At 48.0% G+C, this 19,651-nt stretch overlaps 1 protein-coding gene across 2 annotated transcripts in view; it reads left to right on the forward strand.

Moving 5' to 3' along the window:
* The window catches only part of GDPD5 (glycerophosphodiester phosphodiesterase domain containing 5), a 110,697-nt gene that overhangs the window by 29,810 nt on the left and 61,236 nt on the right, over positions 1–19,651 (forward strand). For both annotated transcript variants that reach the window (XM_064643959.1, XM_064643958.1), the window contains exon 2: positions 16,791–16,965. In XM_064643959.1, coding sequence (XP_064500029.1) covers positions 16,849–16,965 — 117 coding nt within the window. In that variant the 5' untranslated portion in view covers positions 16,791–16,848. The remainder of the gene's footprint in view (positions 1–16,790; positions 16,966–19,651) is intronic.

Raw genomic sequence — 19,651 nt, forward strand, 5'->3', positions numbered from 1 at the left:
AAAGGAGGAAACCTCAAGGGCTGGGTGGAAGGTTGAACAGCAAACCACTGGGAAAAGCCTGGAATTCGAGTGGATTTTGCTAGAAACAGCGGGGGCAGTGTGTTTTTGAGCTCTGTGGGTGTTATCAGCCTTGTTTCAGTGCTACTGAGGAAGATCCAAGCCCAAGGGTGAGGAATTAATAAAGTCTCCCAAACTGCTCAATCTGTTGCTGGTGCTGTGCTGCTAAAGAGGGGAAGGGACATTCTTGGAAAGCAGTGTGAGCCAAACCCCCAATTCCAGCAGGAACGTGGAAAAGTGCTTAGAAAGCTGGAATTAATAGCCAGGATTACGGAGAGGGAAGATGATGACTTGGAGCAACAGTGCCAGATTGGGGGTTTATGCTGGGAAAAAAGAGGTTTCCATCCCGACCAGCCACACAAAATTCATGCTCTGAAAGGGTCAGAAAATACCTTTGGCTCAACAACTTCTCTTCTGGGCAAATTCTCTTCCTGTGAGGGAAATCAGCGTGAGGAATGTGGATTCTGGGGACCTTCTGAGGGCAGGTTTTTGCTGCTCCTGGGCTTGAGCAGAGCCAGGCTTACAAACGCACTTGAACTCAGGCTGCAGAATAGAAAATGTTCTCCCCTCGTTTGCTGTCGGGGAATCTCTGAGAACTTACTGGAATGCAAAGCCAGGGGATAAGGCAGACCCTTATATTCCTTGAAAAAAGTGATTCCTGCACTGTTGGATGAGCAGGAATCACCCCAACCCCACTCTGTGTCTAAAGAGTGGGTGCCAAGGGGGCTGAATCTGCTGGGGGCTTTTTGACATATATGCAATATAATTTGCAGTAATAACAATAATAATAATAATAATAATAATAATAATAATAATCAAGAGTTCCCCTTTGAATTGGTTAGAAAAGGAGGTGTCTTCTAGCAGTTGCATGGTTTTCTTTCTTCCCCCCCTTATAAATATTTTATATATTTTATATCGACTCTAGTTAGATATAATGAAATAGATATATTTGTATATAAAATATAAATATAAAAATGCCTCAGCTGGAAAGGGCAGGAGGAACATGCCAAGTTGAAAATAGTCCTTAAGACATGGATAGAGCCAGATTGCCAGGATTGGGAACAGAAACAAAGCACACTTGACCATCCCCCTCCTCCCATTTGTCTTTCTCCTTTTTTTTCTTTTCCTTACTAATGACAGATTAAGCTGCTGATTTGTGCCACTGCCTTCTGCTTTCCCGGGATCGTTTCTGGAAATGAGGACATTGTGTTTGGTCCTGGGGAAGCCTGGAAGGACTGGGAAGATTTGTTGGTTATGAGGGGGCTCACAGGGGAATTTTTGAACTCAGTACAAACAACGGTGTCCAAAAATTACCGTTTTGTTGAATTATTTCCCCCCCTGTCCCTCGGGTGTCTGATTGCCCTGTTAACACAGGATATTTTATGCTGCAGCCTCGTGCAAATCTCAGTAAATGAATTCTTGCCAGCTGCAGTCCCTGTGTTTTCCTGCTGCACATCTTCCCAGCAGTGGCCTGAGTGATGAGTGGTGAACTCGGATTCTTCCTCCTCCTCCTCTTCCTCCCTGGAGAAACAGGTGCTGGTTTCCCTGTTCCTCTGTGTTTGCACCCTCAGGAACAGCCTGCCTGGGCTTTCTACCTCTACTTCCTAATTCCATTTTCCTCTACACTCTGACCAGTTACCAGTTCTCTGCCACCTTCCACTGCAGGGTCTCATATGGCAAAGGGATATTCCTTCTGTTTTCTGCTCCCATAGATATTACTCTGGGCTGGAAGTTAACTTTTTTTTTTTCCAGGAAAAAAAACCTCCTCTTCTACACCTTTTTAATTTTCTTTCTTTCCTCATCATCTCTTTGCCTCTGGAATTAGAGTCTCCTGGTTTATCCAACCTGGACACTGGTGGCTTTGAACTCAGGTGTGCTCATCCAGGGCACAGGAATTTTGATGTTGCTTTGCTGCTGAGTTTCACTGAGGCATCAGAACCATTCCAGCAAAAAGAAGGGAATTGAGGATGGTCTTTTTTTGCTTCCTTTGGGTGTCTTTTTTTTTTCTTTGATTCTCATGTTTATAAACCCTAACCCTGATTTTTTTTTTTTTTCTGAATTCCCACTTGCAGCAATCTCCTCTTGGCTGCTTGGTGCTTTCTCGTAATTTGCTGAACATCCCAGAATTTTTCAGGACCTTTTCAGTGTGTCCAGGAACTGGCTTGGCCCTCCATCCATCCAGCACATTATTGCACATGAGGTGCTCTCGGTGTTTTACCACTTACCCAACAAATGTTGATTTGAGAGCAAGCAAAGTCTCATTTCTGTGGGACTTATGTCAAATCTTTAATCTTCCCACTCCCACCCTTTCATGTCTCCAGCTGTACAGGCTGCTGAGTCTTTACCAGTGGGCTGGGCTAGAGCTGCTCTTCTCCGGGGGGGAGCTTTATTTGATGTTTTCCCACCCGGCAGCAATTCCCCTTGGAGAGGGTTCAGTGCCTGTGGAAGAGGCTGATGCTCCAGGGCAGCAGGGGAGGGGAGAGCAAAGAGCAGGAGCAGAGACACTTATGCAACCACACCGTGGTTTTGTAGGAAAATAAGCTGAAAATCAAGATATTTTTAGTTCTTGGCTAGAGCAGGGAAAGCTGCTTGTTTCCCAAGCAGACAGGAGCTTCCTCAGTGCTCCTCTCCAGGCAGGCTCTTAATCTGACTTAAGATGAAAACCCCAAGTGGCTTAGTGGCAGTGGAATAAAAGGCATTTAATCCAGGAAATGCTGGGTTTGTTTGTGTGCAGTTGGTTTGCCCTTTCAAGTTACCCAGGCTAATTTGCCTGGGAACCTCTTAAATAAACGTGTGTGTGAGAGAGAATAATAACAAGAAAAGCTTTTCTGTGGGAGTTGTGTGCTCTGGAAAGCCCTTCTCTGCCTTCCTGGGATGTGGCTGTTTTTTGGGCTGTGGTCCAGGTGTGTGAGGTGCCTGACCCACCTGCCTGGGGGGTCCTGCCTTCGGAGCAAGTGGAGCCTTGAAGACTCCTCATTTCCCTGTTCCCTTCATGCTTGCCTTGATGGCTCATCAGAAGATGTACAGGAAGTGTAGGTTATTTTATTTTTTAGGGGTTTATTTATTTATTTATTTTATTTTTAATTTTATTTTAATTTTATTTTTATTTTATTTTTTATTTTTTGTTTATGTTTTATTTTATATTATAGTTTATTTTTGGTTATTTCTTGCTTGTTTTTTAATATTTTTGGTTTTATTTTTGGTTTTATTTTTGGTTTTATTTTTGGTTTTATTTTTGGTTTTATTTTTGGTTTTATTATTTTCAGGGTTTTTTTTAGTTTATTTTTTAGTTTATTTTTATTTGTTATTTTTAGTTTATTTTTATTTGTTATTTTTAGTTTATTTTTATTATTTCTTGTTTACTTTTATTATTTTTAGTTTAATTTTATTTATTAATCTTAGTTTCTTTTTATTTTTATTAATTTTAGTTTATTTATTATTTATTATTTTTATTTATTATTTTTTATTAGTTTACTTTTTTTCCTCCTTTTTTTTTTAATTATTTTCTTTATTGTTCTCCCAAGGTCTGCTTGAGCAGTGCTCTGGTCTCTGGGGTGACACTGATGCCTTTCTAGGTGGAAAAGGGAAGGTCATGTTGTTGAATGAACATATTCCCTGGGATCATCCTGCTGACCTGTGGAAGTTTGACTTGTGGATATTTACTCTGTGCTGCTGAACACTCTACCCTGCCCAAAATCTCTGGGGTATCTTGATTTTCTTTCCCCCCCTGCAATGTCCTGGAGCTGTTTGAGAAGGAGGAACTTCCAGCTGGTCCTTTTTCTTAGGCCTTTTCCTAGAAAGCTTGGAGTTGTGCAGGGAAGGGGACAGAAGTGCTGCATCCCAGCCCCTGGGATTTGGGAATTGTGGCTCAGCTGCTGCAGATGTTGGGACGAGCTGCTCTGTGCTGGAAGCAATTCCCACCAAACTGGAGCCCTTGGAGTCTTGCCTCAGGATCTCGTTCCCTGTGGCACGAGGCTGAGGATCCTCAGGGGTGACCTACATGGGGTTAGTGAGGCAGAGCTTTGGGGAGCATCTCCAGACCCCCAGGATCACCACAGCCCAGCCAAGGGTTTGCTTGGGATACCTTTGCCTGACTGATACCAATCATGGAATGCTTTGGGTTGGAAAGGACACTAAAGATCATCCACTTCCATTTCCACCCCCTACCATGGGCAGGGACACCTTCCACCAGCCCAGGATGCTCCAACCTGGCCTTGGACACTCCCAGGGATGGGGCAGCCACAGCTTCTCTGGGCAACCTGTGCTAGGGCCTCTCCACCCTCCCGGCCAAGAACTCCTTCCCAATATCCCATCTAAACCTTCTCTCAGGCTCCTAATCAATCACCTGATGGTTGGGAATAAGGAGGGGAAAGATGCAGAAGTGGCTGGAAGGAAGGACAGCGTTTCACAAGCCACGGGGTGTCCCTATTCCTTAGGATTTGACTTCCCAAGTCCCTCCTGTTCCATGTGGGTGGGGTTTCCCTGGGGGTGGGCTGGGGGAAGATGACCATCTTTGAAGGCAGTTTGCTGCAGACGTCACCTTTTCACTCTAAGGAGGATTATATTGAATAAATCATGTTGCTGATAACGTTCTGAGTGGTGGTGCCAGTGGGAGAGTGTCACTGGTGCTGGGGAGGGCACTGGGACGGGGAGGGTTAATGGCCATGGAATCAATGCTCATTGTATTAGAAGTCCTCAGAAATGATTGAAAGCACTTTGACTAATAGGTCTTGGAGCTACATCAGTAAATGAGTTTATGAATCCCTCCTGACTGGCCCTTTCCACGAGGAAAACAAGATAGTGGCTGATGTCACTGGCAGAGGGAGCCTTGTTTTTGTGTTTTCATTAGAGCAGGACTCTCCAGGCACGAGTTGGAAGCGACTGAGAGCCTGCCCTGTTAACTCTGGGCTCACCCTGTGCGCAGAGGGGCCGTTTCCTTCCTGACCTCACCCCCTCTCCCGCTCCCTTGATGTGTCAGAGTGACCTTGACCAGCATTCAGAGATGCTCTTTGGAAAGCCAGGAGTGCTCCAGGGTGTTGCAGGTGCTTGCCAAGTCAGTTGAGAGAATTCCTTTCTCCTGAAAGATTTGTGCTGCTGCAAAACAGAGGAAAATCACTTTCTCTTATTCACCTCTTCCTCAAGATCAACAGCAGCTTTTGGAAGGCTCCGAGACAGGTATTTCCCTGCTGCTGAGACTGTGGGATGGGGTGCTTGCAACTTGTCTCTGTCGCCCATTTGTTCCCTTAAATGCAATTTTCTTTCACTGCCTGGTGTCGAGCTGAGCTCGTAAATCTGAGAGGGAAACTCTCCTGTCTGTCTCCTTGCACTGAACACAGACTGATTTATCCAGAGCTGGAAAGGCTTCAGCAATAACTGGAAGGAGGCTTTGGGAATGTGAGACAAACCTGTGGGAGGGCAACGTGTTAAATCTGGAATGGCTTTGGGAGAGCAGCTTTCAGGCTGTCACTTGAAAACCTCCCTGTACATCTCATTGTCAGAGCTGAGGCTCCTGTGAAGGGTAGCACTTGATGTTTTGTTTCATGTGGGAGCAGTCAGGTCCCCTGGCTGGGAGGGGACCTCAGAAAGGCTGGACTCCATCTCTCCCTGCTCCAGGCAGGGCCAGCACTGAGCTCGGAGCACTAGGCTCGAACCTTGGTCCAGTCAGGTCCTGAAAACCTCAAAGGATGGACCCTGTGTGACCTCTCAGGGGCAGCTTTAGCCCTTTTGCAGCCAGGAGAGCTGTTTTCAGATTGAAGAGTGCATGTCTGCCATGAACCTTTCCAACTTCATGCCACATTCCCAGGAACGAGGCGGCAATTCCCACTATTCCTTCGTATCCCGTGCATTCCCACTCCTGTTTTTGACAAAAACTTTGGCATTTCCCACCCCCTGCCTACATTAGAGTGATCAGCCTGAATTCCTCTCCTGATCAAGGCTGACTCAGCTTCTTGAACCTCTGCTGGGCTTCCTCAGTTGGCTCGTGGCTTTTGGGAGAGCTCTGTCCAGAAGTGAATCCGTGTAAGGCCTTTCCAGTGTCAGATGGTGCATTTTGATTGCTCCAAATCACCCCCCTTGGAACCAGAAGGAAAGCAAAGGATGTGCCTGCTGAGGGTATTTTCTGGCTGTGCATAGACCCAGGGAACAGCAAGGATGGCAAAGCAAAGTTTGTTCCTTCATTTTTAGCTCCTCTGTTGCTTAAGAACAGTTGTTGGTTTCGTTTTTGTTTTTGGTTTGGTTTTTTTTTTTTTTTTTGGACTAATGTTTCTTGCAGCCGTGTGGAAGGAATCAATCATGGGAAATAAAGAGCTTGTAACCCATTTAACCAGGACTTTCCAGCTCTCATTAAGCCAGAGACATTCATGCTCAATTCTCTGGGTGGCAGTTGCCCAGCAGATGTGCAGAGGATCGATTGTAAAATGACTCTTGCTGGGTTTGTTTTGCCTTTTTTTTTTTTTCCTCCCTCTTTCCATTAAAGTGCTTGCAGTGGGTGTGGAGGCATTTGGCTCCGGCTCAGATGAGTGTTGCTGGCGTGGTTCATGCAGTTTTCTTTTCCTGCTGGGCAGGGACCAAATTTCCAACAGGGAACGTGTCCTAGGAAAAGCAGAGTGAGCAATGTGTGGGACAGGCTGCTGCTGCAGCTGCTGACACCTCCCAGAGAGATTTAAACCTGCCCCTTGGAGGGCCTGCCAACACAGCTCAAGGGGGGGTTGTGGTGAACTCTTCAGGGGAGTGTTTGGAAAGGGAAAACCGGGAGGGAATGCTTGTCTGGAAAGGAAACTGCTGTCAGGGTCTGCATGTTCGACCCCGCTCCTGTTTCCACTTAATTCCTCAGCACAAACACATTGCCACTGGGGGAGGCTTGGTGCAAACTTCTGCTTTGCAGCTTGGGGAAGATGGCAAAGCTCTGGGGGTCTGTGGAGGGGAAAGGTATCATACAGCCTTTTTAATCCCTTAGATATTTTTGGATTCCGTAAATATTCTTTAATTCCTTGTCGGTGAATGAGGTTTGTTTTTTTCAGCATCCAGCTGTGCTTTCCTGGGTCTGGTCGTCTTCTTCCACTGCTGGTTTTCTCTTCTCTTCTTTTTCTCTCCTCTTTCTCTCCTCTTTCTCTTCTCTTTCTCTCCTCTTTCTCTCCTCTTTCTCTCCTCTTTCTCTCCTCTTTCTCTCCTCTTTTCTCACTGTGGCTGTCCCTGCTCAGCCTTGCTGATGTGGTGTCATCACCCAAGCACACCAACATCACCGTGATCCCTCAGAGATGATCTTTAGGCAGCAGAGGTTGAATGTGGGGTCTCGTACCCAAGACACCTCTGACTCTTCTGCCTTTCCCCTGACCTGTCCAGTGCTTCCTGCAGGTCTCTTGGGGTTTGTGGCTCAGGTTGCCTCCACCCCCATGTCTCCTGCCAAGCCCAGCAGTGCTGCCTGGGTCCTGGTATTGTCTCACCCCAGCTCGAGCATTGAGCTGCTATTTTGGGTTTTTAGCTGTGTTTTTGTGCCGGTTGGGATGTTTCTGGAATGCCATGTCCCAAGGGGACTGCCCCAGGAATGGTGCCAAGGCAGTGCTCAGCACAAGTGATGTCCTGTGATGACTCCCAGTGTGATCTCTGGGAGTGAACAGTGTCATCCTCATGGGCAGAGACCAGACCTGTCCTGGAGTTGCTGTTCCTGGGTGTACCTGGGGGAGGTACACCCAGGTATCGGAGGCTCCTGTGTGCATTTAGGACTGTGCCCAATAAAACCCCTCTGCCCCCAACCTGTTTCTGTGGTGCCCAGAGATTCCCCCGGGGGTTCTCCCCCGTTTCCCACCACAGCTGGCTGTTGGCACACAGAACCTCCCACCTGCCTTTGGGATGTGCCCTCCCTCTTTCCAAACACCACCATCCTGCTGCATGGAACTGACTGCAAGAAAACCAGGCCGGCTTGGAGCAGCCTGGTCTGGTGGAAGGTGTCCCTGCCCATGGCAGGGGGTTGGAATGAGATGAGCTTTAAGGTCCCTTCTGACCCAAACCCTTCTGATTCCATGAGAAATCCAGGGAAGTGCCCAGTGCCTCTTCTGGTTTATCTGGCTAAAAGGTTTCAGAGCCCTTATTTTGGGCAGGACTAGGACATCCTCATTCCTCTTATACTTTAATCCTGATGCCCCACTGAACTTTTCCATGTTTCAAGCCCACCTTTTTGAAGGACCAAAGAGTGCCCTGGGACCTCTTTTTATTTGGTGCTCCTGGGTGGCACTGAGCAGCTCCTTCCGGGCAGCGCTGGCAAGGCCGCCTTGGAAAGTCTGCTTGACTTGTTCTTGGACAGGAAAACTTGGCATTTTCCAAAGTGGACTGGTTTGTTGGCAAGTCTAGCCTGGAAGTCAGTGAAGCGTTGGCTCCAGAGGGTTGGGGTGTGTTGTCTCACAGGGGCAGCTGCAGCTTTTCACATCCAGCCCTTTGCTTTGTTTTATTTCGCTATTTACTTTATTTCTACCAAGATCTATTTCTGTTTATTTGTTTTCTTTGCTTTATTTCTAAACACGGTCAGTGACCCCTCTGCCACACTGGCACTCCCAGCTTTTCTCAGGCAGAAATCCCTATAGAAAGGAAATGTGCTTATAGGACTAATTAATTAACTCCTTGCCCTGGGAGCTCGGGTGGGGCTGGTCCTGCCTTTATCAAGGCTTCTCCTGCCCTCTTTCTCATGCCCTTGTGTCCTGCCTGTGCTTTGTCTGCTGCCTTAGTTGCTTCAGAACCTGTTTGTGAACTCACCTGACAGTTTTAGATTATTTTAACTTATTTTTAAGAATTAGGGACTCTTATTAAAACCAGAGCAGCACTGAGGAGATGAAGAAGGCCAAAGGGAGGCTGTGTTTTGAGGTCTCTCTTGCTGAGCTGCAGGGTTTTATTGCACAGAAACTCCCCCACTTCCAGCAGGAAAAGCTTGGAGCAGGGTTTGTGTTTAAGCAGAGGCTTGGGAAGATCAGAGAATCACGGAATGGTTTGGGATGTGTCCAGCAGCTGTGGCTGCCCCATTCCTGGAAACATTTGAGGCAATGTTGGATGAGGCTTGGGAGCAACCTGGTCCAGGGAAGGTGTCCCTGTCCATGGCAGGATGAGCTGAAGGTCCCTTTTAACCCAAACCATTCTCTGATTCCACGATACAAACTGGTTGCACTGGTTCCCAGTGACGTGGAGGCACAGCTCATGGGGTTCCTTGCACTGCCATCTGTCCCCAGCTCAGTCTCCATTCCTGAATATCTCTCTGGGAAGGATCTTAACTGCCCATGAATGGGATTGTTTGGGCCTCGTGGTCTTTGCCAAGACAAAGACAGTGGGTTGAGCCTTGCCTTGACCATCGTGGCTGGTTCCTGGGGTTACTGCAACACCTCAACCCTGCTGTCTGCTGGGCTTGTGTGGCTGCAGAGTGTGTTCAGAGAGCAGCTGGACTGAGTGGGGAATTCTCTTGCTTGGACTAAGTTTGGAACACGGGATGTGCTTGTAGGAACAAGGTGGGCAACACGTGGCCACCACCACTGCCCCCACAGCAAAAAACGCAGCCCAGTCCTGCTGGTAATTAAAATATCTCCAGAACTGGGATTGCTCCTTCCCATCTTGTGGGGAGGAGAGAAAACCTGGCTCTTCCCAGTGGCTTTTGGGTTGTGTTTTCCGAGCTGTGCCACCACCTTGACTTGCCAGGTTTGTGCAGAGAGCAGAGGTTGTGTTTAACTCTCACTCTGCAAGAAGTTTGTGCAGGTTTTTCCGGTGTCCTGTTCCGCTTCTCCAACCCTTTCCAAGTTCTAGGAACCCAGATTGTGGAAAACATGAGGAAGCTCTGCTGCAGAGGGCGTTAGTCCACACTCTGCTTATTTATTTAGGGAGATTAAAGTCTATGTTTCTCTTTTGTAATCCCTTTGAAGTATTTATCTTTTGAAGTCTGAATTTCCATTAACTGGAAGTCTCCAACCCCCAAACTCCACACTGCCCTACTTTCAAAGCATTCATTTAAAGAAAAAATAAAAAGAAAGAAAATTGAGGAACAACAAACAACAGGTTGGACCCAAAGGGGCTCCACGTCAGCCAGATCCTATTTGGGATGGGACTATTTGGGTCATGGCTGTGAATCCAAGTGGCTCTGCAGGCTGTCTCCCTGGATTAGGGTGTAATCATGGGGTTTTGGCATCACCAGGCAGCAGGGAGACAGTGATTCTCCTTCAGAGGAGTTCTAGACCTCTCTTTAATTTTTTAAATTCTGTCCCTCCCACCTCTTATTTTCTGTCACTGAAGCAATTGGCTTTTAGGACAAGGGTGTTGTGACAATGTGTGTTTTCCTGCCTCAGTTCTCATCCAGAATTCTGTACCCACATGGCAAGGAATACTTTGCTGCAGTTTGTCTCATTTATTTCCCAGAGGGGGAAAAAAAAAACGAGATGGTGAGTGGCATTTGAACACATCAACTCCTCTTATTTGTGCAGAGACTTCGGTGTTATCAGCGTAAAAATGGATGTTTAGAGCCTGGAAAAAGTGGGTGGGAGACCTCTAACCCATCCTGATTTCCAGAGGGGGGAATAACAATCTGTTGGAAAGAACAACCCCCCTGGGTCAACCAAAGGTCTCCAGCAATCAAGGGGGTCGTTCCACCCCCAAAACACATCAGCTCAGCAGTTGAGGCTGTTTATGGCTTTGGGCTGTTCCATTCCTGCCCTGAAATGAAATCTTGACCTTGCAAGTTGAGCTGATTTGGCTCTGGGCCACCAAAATGTGGAAAATACAGCTCAGTGTGCGTGTGTGTTCCTATAGATTCCCTCTGGTGGGAATGGCTGGAGCAAACATCCCTCTGTGATAGCTGGGTTGTTATTAAACGGGGGGGGGATGTTGTCCCTCTTCCATTTCCATCTCCTCAGTCAGGGAAAGTGGAATTTCATGGCTTTGCTTTGGATGAGTTTGCTATATTTTCATATAATATGAAAACCATGAAAATCCCAAGAATTTAGATCAGTTCCTTCTAATGCTTTAAATCATTTCAGCCCTGGCTGGGAAATAGAGGAGATTTCTCTTTCTTTTTTTTTTTTTTTTTTTTCTCCCTCATGCATAGGACTGGAGGGTTTGCTCTGGAAGAGCTTAACTTGTTTAGAAAATATTAAGGAAAATGGGAATTTTCCAGTATAATTAGGGAAACAATTGCTTACAAGCGTATCAATGGGGATAATTGGTTATCAGGGATGTTCTCACCTAATTGGGACAGGAAATGATTTGCTTAACAAGGTTTTAAGCATAACTGGCTTGACAGAAGTTGTGATAGAGGGAGATATGTTGGAATTACAGAGAGATTGTTGATAAACAGTGCTCCCAGGAGTCACTGAGGAGAGGAAAACCACTGCTTTTGATGTGGAAATCATTGGAATCTGTCAAAGCTTTTTTTAAAACGGGCTAACTTATAAAACACAAATCTCAAGGACCCCCTGAGTGTCTGTTTTCTGCATTTATTTGCATTGCAAGTGGGCTGAGTTTCTTTGGGCCTGATTTTTGGGAGGTGGGACCTTGTGCTCTCAGAGCTTGCTTTGGGTTTGGGTGTCCCACTGCTGGGCTGGGCTTGTGGTCTCCCTGGATATGGTGGGAGCATGTGGAGGGATTGCTGTGGTGGGATTGGTTATCCCCCCCATTCTCCCAACAAATCTGCCCCTCGGGAACCACGGGAGCCTCCTTGGGGAAAGCCAGAGTTTTCCATGGGGTGGCTCTTCCCGGCCATGCCCTGAGAGATGGAGATGCTGGAGAAGATCTCAGGTGCCCACATCCTGGTGGGTGGAGCTGTTGGAGAACATCAGAGGTGTCCACCTGTCTCCAAATTCTTGGCTTTGCACGCTCCAACATCTCCTGAGACTTCAGGATTCCATGGATTAGTGGCAGCCTTGGCAGTGCTGGGTTAATGATTGGACTCCATTACCTTGGAGGGCTTTTCTGGTCTTGATGGTTCTACAATTTTGTTATTCATGAACATGCACCAGAGCATCCTTGGCTGTGTTTTGATTTTTCCTTGGATGTGCTGATCCAATTTAGGAGTCCTTTGCAGGCTCAAGTGAGAAGTTGTGCTTATCAGAGTGAACCAGTCTAAGGAATTGGGGAGAATTTGGGAGGTCAGGGTAAGACAGGCAGGAGCCCAGAGCTCTTCTGTGTCCTTCCGGCTCCCCAAATCTGTCCTGACCAACCCCTGGGTGTATCCAGAGTGGAGCTGTCAAGAGTACCCCAGGAAATGGCTTTCTCTGGGCCGTTAGAAGATTTGTCCCAAGTTGCTGAATGAGATCAGTGGGACTTCCCTGAAACTGTTGTTGGTAGGAAAAAATAAAACTTCAAGGGGGAATTAGAGGGGAGGGCTTGGAGGGTACCAAGCCTTGGGAAAGGTTATTATCCTGCTATTCCATGGCTTCATTCCCATTATTTTCCCAATGCACTCCAAGACTCTCCCCTTCACCAAATGGTAGCACTGTGATGGTTTCATGATTGGCCTTGATTGCTCTCTTCCCTCCCTACTCCAGGTTTCTGAGTATTACTCTGAGAATACAGGGAGTTACAGTCAGAGAGACAAAAATCTCAATTCTTAGGCCAGATCTCCCCAGAGAGTTTCCCTTTTCAATTTGCGGCTTCAGTTCTCCCTTCTTTTTTTTTTTTTTCTGTTTTCTCTTCCTTCCCCCCCCCCCCCCCCTTTTGCTCCGAAGCTGTTTGGAAGGGAATAATGTGTCACAGGCTGTAACAGATACCTCCACTTCAGGATCTCAGGAGTGCAGTGTGTGCTAATTAGGCATCCTGGAGCCTTTGGAAAATATTCCCATTGTGCTTGCGGATGGAATCTCCCCTGCTCCCCCTTTTTGGACAGGCCAGCTGGCAGATTCACTTGTTCAGCTCCAAAAAGCCCACTGGCAGATGATGCACTTTTAAAGGCAAGGTAGAGAGCTGGTGTGGGTTTGTGTTTTTTATTTGATTCCCTTTTTTTTTTTTCTCCCCTTCCCTCCCGGTGAGTGTGACTGGATTTGAATAATTGATGCCTGTTGTCTCTCTTCCTGTTTTCATTGCCGTGTGTAACACTAACCAGCAGCGCTGTGAATCATTCATAGCCTGCTTTCTGCACCTCGGGAGCTGGGGATGTCATGGGAACAGTGACTGGGAGGTGGCACAGGCTCTGTGCTGCTCTCCCTTAAACCCAGTCCTGGCAGCAGGAGCAGTGAGTATGGAGTCCCTGAGCTTGGATCTCCGGGCAGGTGGTACCAGGAGCAGCATCTTGTGCCTCGGGCTCCTCCTGCATCTCCTGTGCCACTCAGGGCGTGGTGGGAGGGTGGGTGCTGTGCTTGTGCTTTCCTCTCCCTTGTGGGGTTTTCTGTGGGGTTTCCTCTCACGGAGGAGAGGGGATGATTTGGGGCTCATTGGTTGTGCCCCGTGCGATGCAACAGCTTTTTAAAAACTCAGGTTGGGTTTCTTCTCACTGTGCTTCTCCTGGCTGTTTTTACAGGGAGCAGCCTGGAATTTTGGGCTCCATGTGAGTTCAGCTTTACTTGGTGCCCTGTGGAACCTTTTCAGCTGGATTTTCCTGTGCTTGCAGTTTTTGTCCTCTTGGTTGTGTGCAGTGGGTTCTGCCGCTCTCCAACCCTTCCAGCAGTGCCTCCTGGTGATGGTGTGGGTGGGCAGCTGTGCCTTCGGGCTGTCCCTTTGTATGGAAAACACTCGTGTCCCTCCTGAACTCTGCCAGGAAACTGGGAGGTGCTGAATTAGATGCTGCTGCTTGGAGGTTGGCAGATGCTCTTCAGAATTAGACAACAAACACAGAGCTTTTGCACGTGCCCTGGATGTTGGTGTTCCTGGCAGGATTTTAATTTCGGGAGAAGGGTTGGTTGCTGGTCCCTGCCCATCTCTGAAGTGCACTTGCACCTTACTAAAGCAAAGCTGTTGGGAAAGGTTTTGGTGCCTCTGCCACCTCTGATTGTGCAGCAAAGTTCAGGCCTTTATCCAGTAGCTTTGGATAGGCATCCTGAGAGGGATGGTTGCATCCTGAACAGGTGGAATCAGGGATCCTGGTGACAGCCCTGAGCTGAGAACTCTTCCCAGGTCTAACTCCTCTTGCCATGAACAGGGACACCTCCCACCATCCCATTTTGCTCCAGCCTGGCTTTGGACACTTCCAGGGATGGGGCAGCCACAGCTTCTCTGGGCAGCCTGTGCCAGGGTCTCTCCCCACCCTCATAGGGAAGAATTTCTTCCTAATCTTAAATCTAATGTTACTTGGGATCATTTTTTTGAACCACTTGTGTTTGAGTTCATGACCCAGGTCTTGAGAGTGAACAAATAAAATACGTGGCCAAAGCTTTTGCAGCTGGAGGTGGTTCTGTCTGCCCTCCTGCCTTGCATGACCAAAGCAGGAAGAGGTGGAAATCAGGAGAGATGCTTTCCTTTGGAGATTAATTCGTGGAGGATTTCTTATAACTGCTGTAGCCTTCAAGGTTGTCAGTGTGGGAATAAGGGGTTTGGCAGGGGAGCTGCTAACTGTGCAGACTGTGCAGGACTTTTACATCCTGCACCTATCCCCCAATGTCTTGTACATCACTCAGTGCTGAGAACCTGCAGGGCAGAGATCAAGCTCTGTCCCAGACCTTCACATAACATCTAACTTTGCACATTCTCAGCATTTCTGTCCTGTCCTGTCAGTTTTTCTGCCAGTGTGGGGGGAGATTCATTTCGTTGGGATGGTCTTGAAGCAGAAAAAAGCTGGAGATAGGAGGCGACCTATACAGTGACTAATGCTGAGCTTTATAAATAGCAAGAGAAGAGGCAAAAATGCAGGCTGGGAGGTGACCCCAGGCACCAGGCCACCGAGGTGGCACAGCAGGGCTCGGGGGCAGATGAGCTGGGGGAGCAAACAGCTCTGCTTCCAGGCTGGATGTGTTCGTGCCTCTGTCCTGCATGTCATCCCCGAGGGGATGAGCAGAGCCACGTGGGCATCTGTGATGTGCAAGTCATGCACATCTCGTGTCCTCTGCGGGGTCAGTGCCTGGAGCGCTCCCGGAGCATCCCAGGCAGGTTTGCTGGGAGCACAGAGCCACATTCCCCGTGTCTGTGTGAGGGGAAGGCAGGGCACTGATGGGCACAGCGTGGTGACAGTCTGGTGGCCTTCGGAGCCACAACAACCACCTGCCCCCGGGGGGCTGAACCCTGCTGAGAGGAAGTCAGGACAAGGCTGTCAGCACGGAGCGTGAACAGCCACAGAACGGGCAGAGGCTGGAAGGGCTGAGCTGGCTGTGTCCCTGCTGACATTGCTGGGCTCCACCACTGTGTCTGCAGCATCCCCTCGTGCAGCAACTCCAGCGAAAAACATACTCAGCCCTGGTGGGGTTCTTGGGGCTCTCTTGTGCAGGGCTGGGAGTTGGACTCGGTGATCCTTGTGGGTCCCTTCCAACTCGGAATATTCTGTGATTCTGTGGGTTTTGAAGGCTTCTTCCTGTAGGATGTGGCTTTGAAAGGCTTTTAGGTGGCTGGTTTAGCTCCTTAAGCCCAGTCACGCTTTGCTGATGCCAGTGAGGATGTTGCTACTCAGCTGTCAGGGGTTTTTGCAAGAGCTGAGCTCTGGGGATCCTGTGTGCGAGGAAATAAAAGTGTTTCCCTTAGACAGGGTGTGATTTACTGCCCACACTCATCTCTGTACACTCTGGAAAGGTAGGCAGGCTCTTTGCAAGCTCAGATGCTGCTGAACATCATTCCCAGTGCACTGATTATCCACCCAGCAGCAGCTCGTGGGGCTGTGGGTGTGGGCTTGTGCCCCAGGAACCTGTGGAAAACCCCTGGGTGGGAGTTGAGGCCAGAGTGACGCCACCAGACTGGCAAATAACGTCTCTGAGCTTCCCACCCCTGAGCACCAACTCTGGGAATTAGTAAGAGAACGTGATTGTTTGGTCTGTCCCCGATATGAATCTCACCAGAGACAAGAGAACATCTAAATATATATGTACAAAAAAACCCCCCTGTGACGCAGGGAGCATGTGGTGGATAGAGCAGAGAACCTTCCCTCCAAACACTGATGTTCCCACGAGTCAGTCTGATCCTTTGGGTGCTGGTTGGTGGGAAGGGGAGCTGGGTGAAGGCTGCTTGAGAGGTGTATAAAGGGAGATGGGTATTATATATTTTATGTATATGCACACACACTGTATTCCTGGGGTTGGCCAGGAGCTGGACTTTGAGGATCCACGTTGGGTCCCTTCCAGCTCAGGATAGTCTGTGATTCTGTGATGTGCCTCTGGAAGTGTTTGTTCCTTGTCTGGGGCTGTTTAGAGGCTCTGTAGGATGCTGAAGATAACCTGCTTTGTCTTGGCTGGGTTTCAGCTCTGAGGAGGTCTCTGGATCGATTTTAAGGTTGTTCTTTACATTTCAGTCGTTCATAAAACCCTCATCACTGGGGCTGCAAACAACCGGTCCAGTCCTTTTGTCCTCCTGTGGCTCTTCTTCCTGCTAACTCCTACGAATCCATTGGCTTTTAGTGGTGTGGGAGAAGCTGCTCAAGGAAATAAAACCTGCAAACTAATTAAACTTCTCAGCCTTGTTAAGTAAGGACCGGGAGACGTCGGCAGGGCTGGGAATAGCTGTGATTCTCATCCCCCCTCTCCGTGGCCAGAGGACATGGTTAATTATTGAATTGCTTGTTAATGTAGTGAAATATTGCTCGGTGGGTTTAATTCCCTTTTTTTTTTTTTTTAACGGATTTTTGTTTTTCCTTCTTGCCAAAGGGCGCTCCCAGGACCTGATGGAGTGGTGAGAGCTGGCTCCAGAGGGGCTGGAAGGAGCATGGTCAAACACCAACCCCTGCAGTACTACGAGCCCCAGCTATGTCTGTCCTGTCTGACCGGGATCTACGGCTGCCGCTGGAAACGGTACCAGCGGTCACATGATGACACCACCAAGGTGGGTGCTGGGCCCTGTCACCTCTTCCCACCGATGCTGGCTTTGGAGATCTTGCTTGAAAGTGCTGGATATTAATTTTTTTTTGTTTATTTGTTTAATTATTGGCTTGGATAGATGATGGTATTCACTGGCCCCGTGGCTGGGGGTCTGTGGTTCTGCCCCACGGGTCCTACGAGATGGTTCTGCTGCTTAAAGGGGTTGAGTGCTGTGGCCAAACCCATCCATGTTTCCCATGTTTCCTCCTTGCTCTCTGTCCCTGGGGTGCTTTACAGCATCCTTGACTGGACCTGTAGGACCTGCATTTCTGCATCATCTCTGCCTTCACACGCTGCAGTGGCACTCGGTCCAAGGGTGGACTTGATGGTCTTGGAGGTCTTTTCCAACCTTTATGATTCCCTGATTCTGTTCTTGCATGGGAAAATAGTTTGGAGGTAGGGGGAACAGGCTGCCCAGAGAAGCTGTGGCTGCCTCATCCCTGGCAGTGTCCAAGGCCAGGTTGGATGGAACTCTGAGCAACCTGGGCTGGTGGAAGGTGTCCCTGCCCATGGCAGGGGAGGAACAAGATGAGCTTTAAAGTCCTTTCCAACCTAAACCATTGTGGGATCCTATGAGAGGCAGCTGGAAGTGAAAAGTGGCTGGGGGGCGAATGTGGCAGTGTTAGAGGTGACTCTTGCCTGGCCTGGGAATGCAGTTTTCCAGAGCTGTGGCAGAGGGAATTTGGGAAGCAGGGCTTCACTGCACTCTCCCTGTTGTTGAGGGCTGTGAGATGAGGCCTTGTGAGCCGTGCTGTGTTTATGGGATAAGTGTGAAAACACTGCTGTCAAAGCCACCCTTTTACATCTCCTGGGAAATGGTTGGGCTCTCATGTTTTCTAGGCTGTTTTCTTTTTTTAATGTTCTTACTACTTAAAGGAGAGAAAACTCCCAAATTTAAATCTTGTTTCTGCTGGCAGTGCTCCCAGGAGATCCTTTGCTTGCCTTTTGAGTGCTTCATGTTGCTCTGGTGTCAGTTGGCTCCTCTGTTCTGCTTCTAAGTCTATAACCAGGGATCTTCCTGGCTCTTGGAGTGCTTTCCCTCTGGAAAAGAAGCTGTTGAGGCACAAACACGTCTGACTGTGGCAGATCCTGTGCCAGAAATGCTCCTCCTGGTTGTGAATTACATGGATTGTTGGAGCAGCTTGGCCAGGAGCTCCCGTGGGAATTGGAGAGTCGGGGCTGCTGTTTGTGCAGCCCTGAACAAATTTCCTTTGGCGAAATGGGAATATTGGTGCTGGTTTTCCGTCCTCTTTCAGCCTGGCCAGCTCAGCCTGAGGGACCACTGCTGGGAGCAAATTCCTGGGCACATCCATGGCAGAGAGTGTAGGTGGCTTTGGAAGACTCTGTCAGGAAAACAGTGGGACACAATGTCTTGGCAGCTGGACGTGCACTAACTTAAATACTAAAAATACCTTTTTCCTTCTGCCTGCTGAACCAGAACATTCCATTTCTTAGCTAAAAATCCAGAGAAAAAAATTGCCGTGGACTGAATTTTTCAGTGAAATCTGGCTCTGCTTGCTTTACCAAAAAAATATCAGTGGCAACCTTCCAGTTCCACTTGGAATTCCAATTGTTTTTTTCCAGTGCTGGAAAGGAATTAGTTGTGTTTAAAGGCACCTGATCTAGGCTTAAATATGTCCAGTCTCAGAACTGGGCTTTTTAAGGTCTACATGAGGCATCAACTCCCACTTTTAAGAGAAATAGAGATAACAAGTATTGCAGGAGTAAGAGAAAGAAATCTAAAATGAGCTGCAGGTTGGGCCAAACCAAAGGGTGAAGAATTTGTTCCCGCTGGATGCCAATAAAGTGCCCTGCAGATGTTATTTGGAGGGGGAATACAGGGAAATAAGGGTATGTCCAAATCAAGTTTCTACTTTTTAATGATCAGAAAGCAAGTCAGGTATTCAAAGAGGGGCTTTTTTTAGTGTGAACTCCAGCGTGGTTCTCTGCTTGCTTGGTAAAACACCAAACTTCCCAGAACAGGAGGCTTTCACCTAAATCTGGGTCATGACCCAACGTTGCCTCTGTGATCTCTTCTGCCTTGGATATTTGTTTTCTGAGTTGTTCTGCAGCTCACCAGCAGAATTTTAATGGTCCCTCTCCTTTTCCCTCCAGTGTGTGCACACCAGGCTTTCTACTACACAAGAAAAGTTGATGTGAAAATGGGAATTTGAATTGTAAGCTTGAGCTGGAAGTTTTTTTGGGGCACTGCTTGCTGGAATTGTCATTGTCTCTTGCTTTCCTCTGAGAATGGAAGGGGGGGGCTGAAGGCACACAACCAGCACACTCGGTCTCCTTTTTAAATTTTGAACATCTGCAAAATTCTTTTTTTTTCTATTGTGGGCTTTCAACTTTAAGGGCAAGATCCTCTTTCACTTTTTCCTTTTTAAATTTGTAATGCTTTTTTAAATGAAAGGCATGTAAAGGAGAAGGAATGGCCTTGCTGGGATTCAGATCATTCTAATGCCTGTTGCTGGTGTGAGGAAGGAATTTCTGCTCGAATCACAGCTTGGTCATCACATATTCAACCAAGGAAGATATTTTGAGGTCAGTGCATGGAAGCAGAGAATGGTTTGGGTTGGAAGGGACCTTAAAGATGATCCCATTCCTGCTCCCCCCTTCCTTCCATCGCAGGTTGCTCCAAACCCCGT

Source organism: Pseudopipra pipra, chromosome 2 (assembly GCF_036250125.1).
Source record: "Pseudopipra pipra isolate bDixPip1 chromosome 2, bDixPip1.hap1, whole genome shotgun sequence".
Taxonomy (NCBI): Eukaryota; Metazoa; Chordata; class Aves; order Passeriformes; family Pipridae; genus Pseudopipra; species Pseudopipra pipra.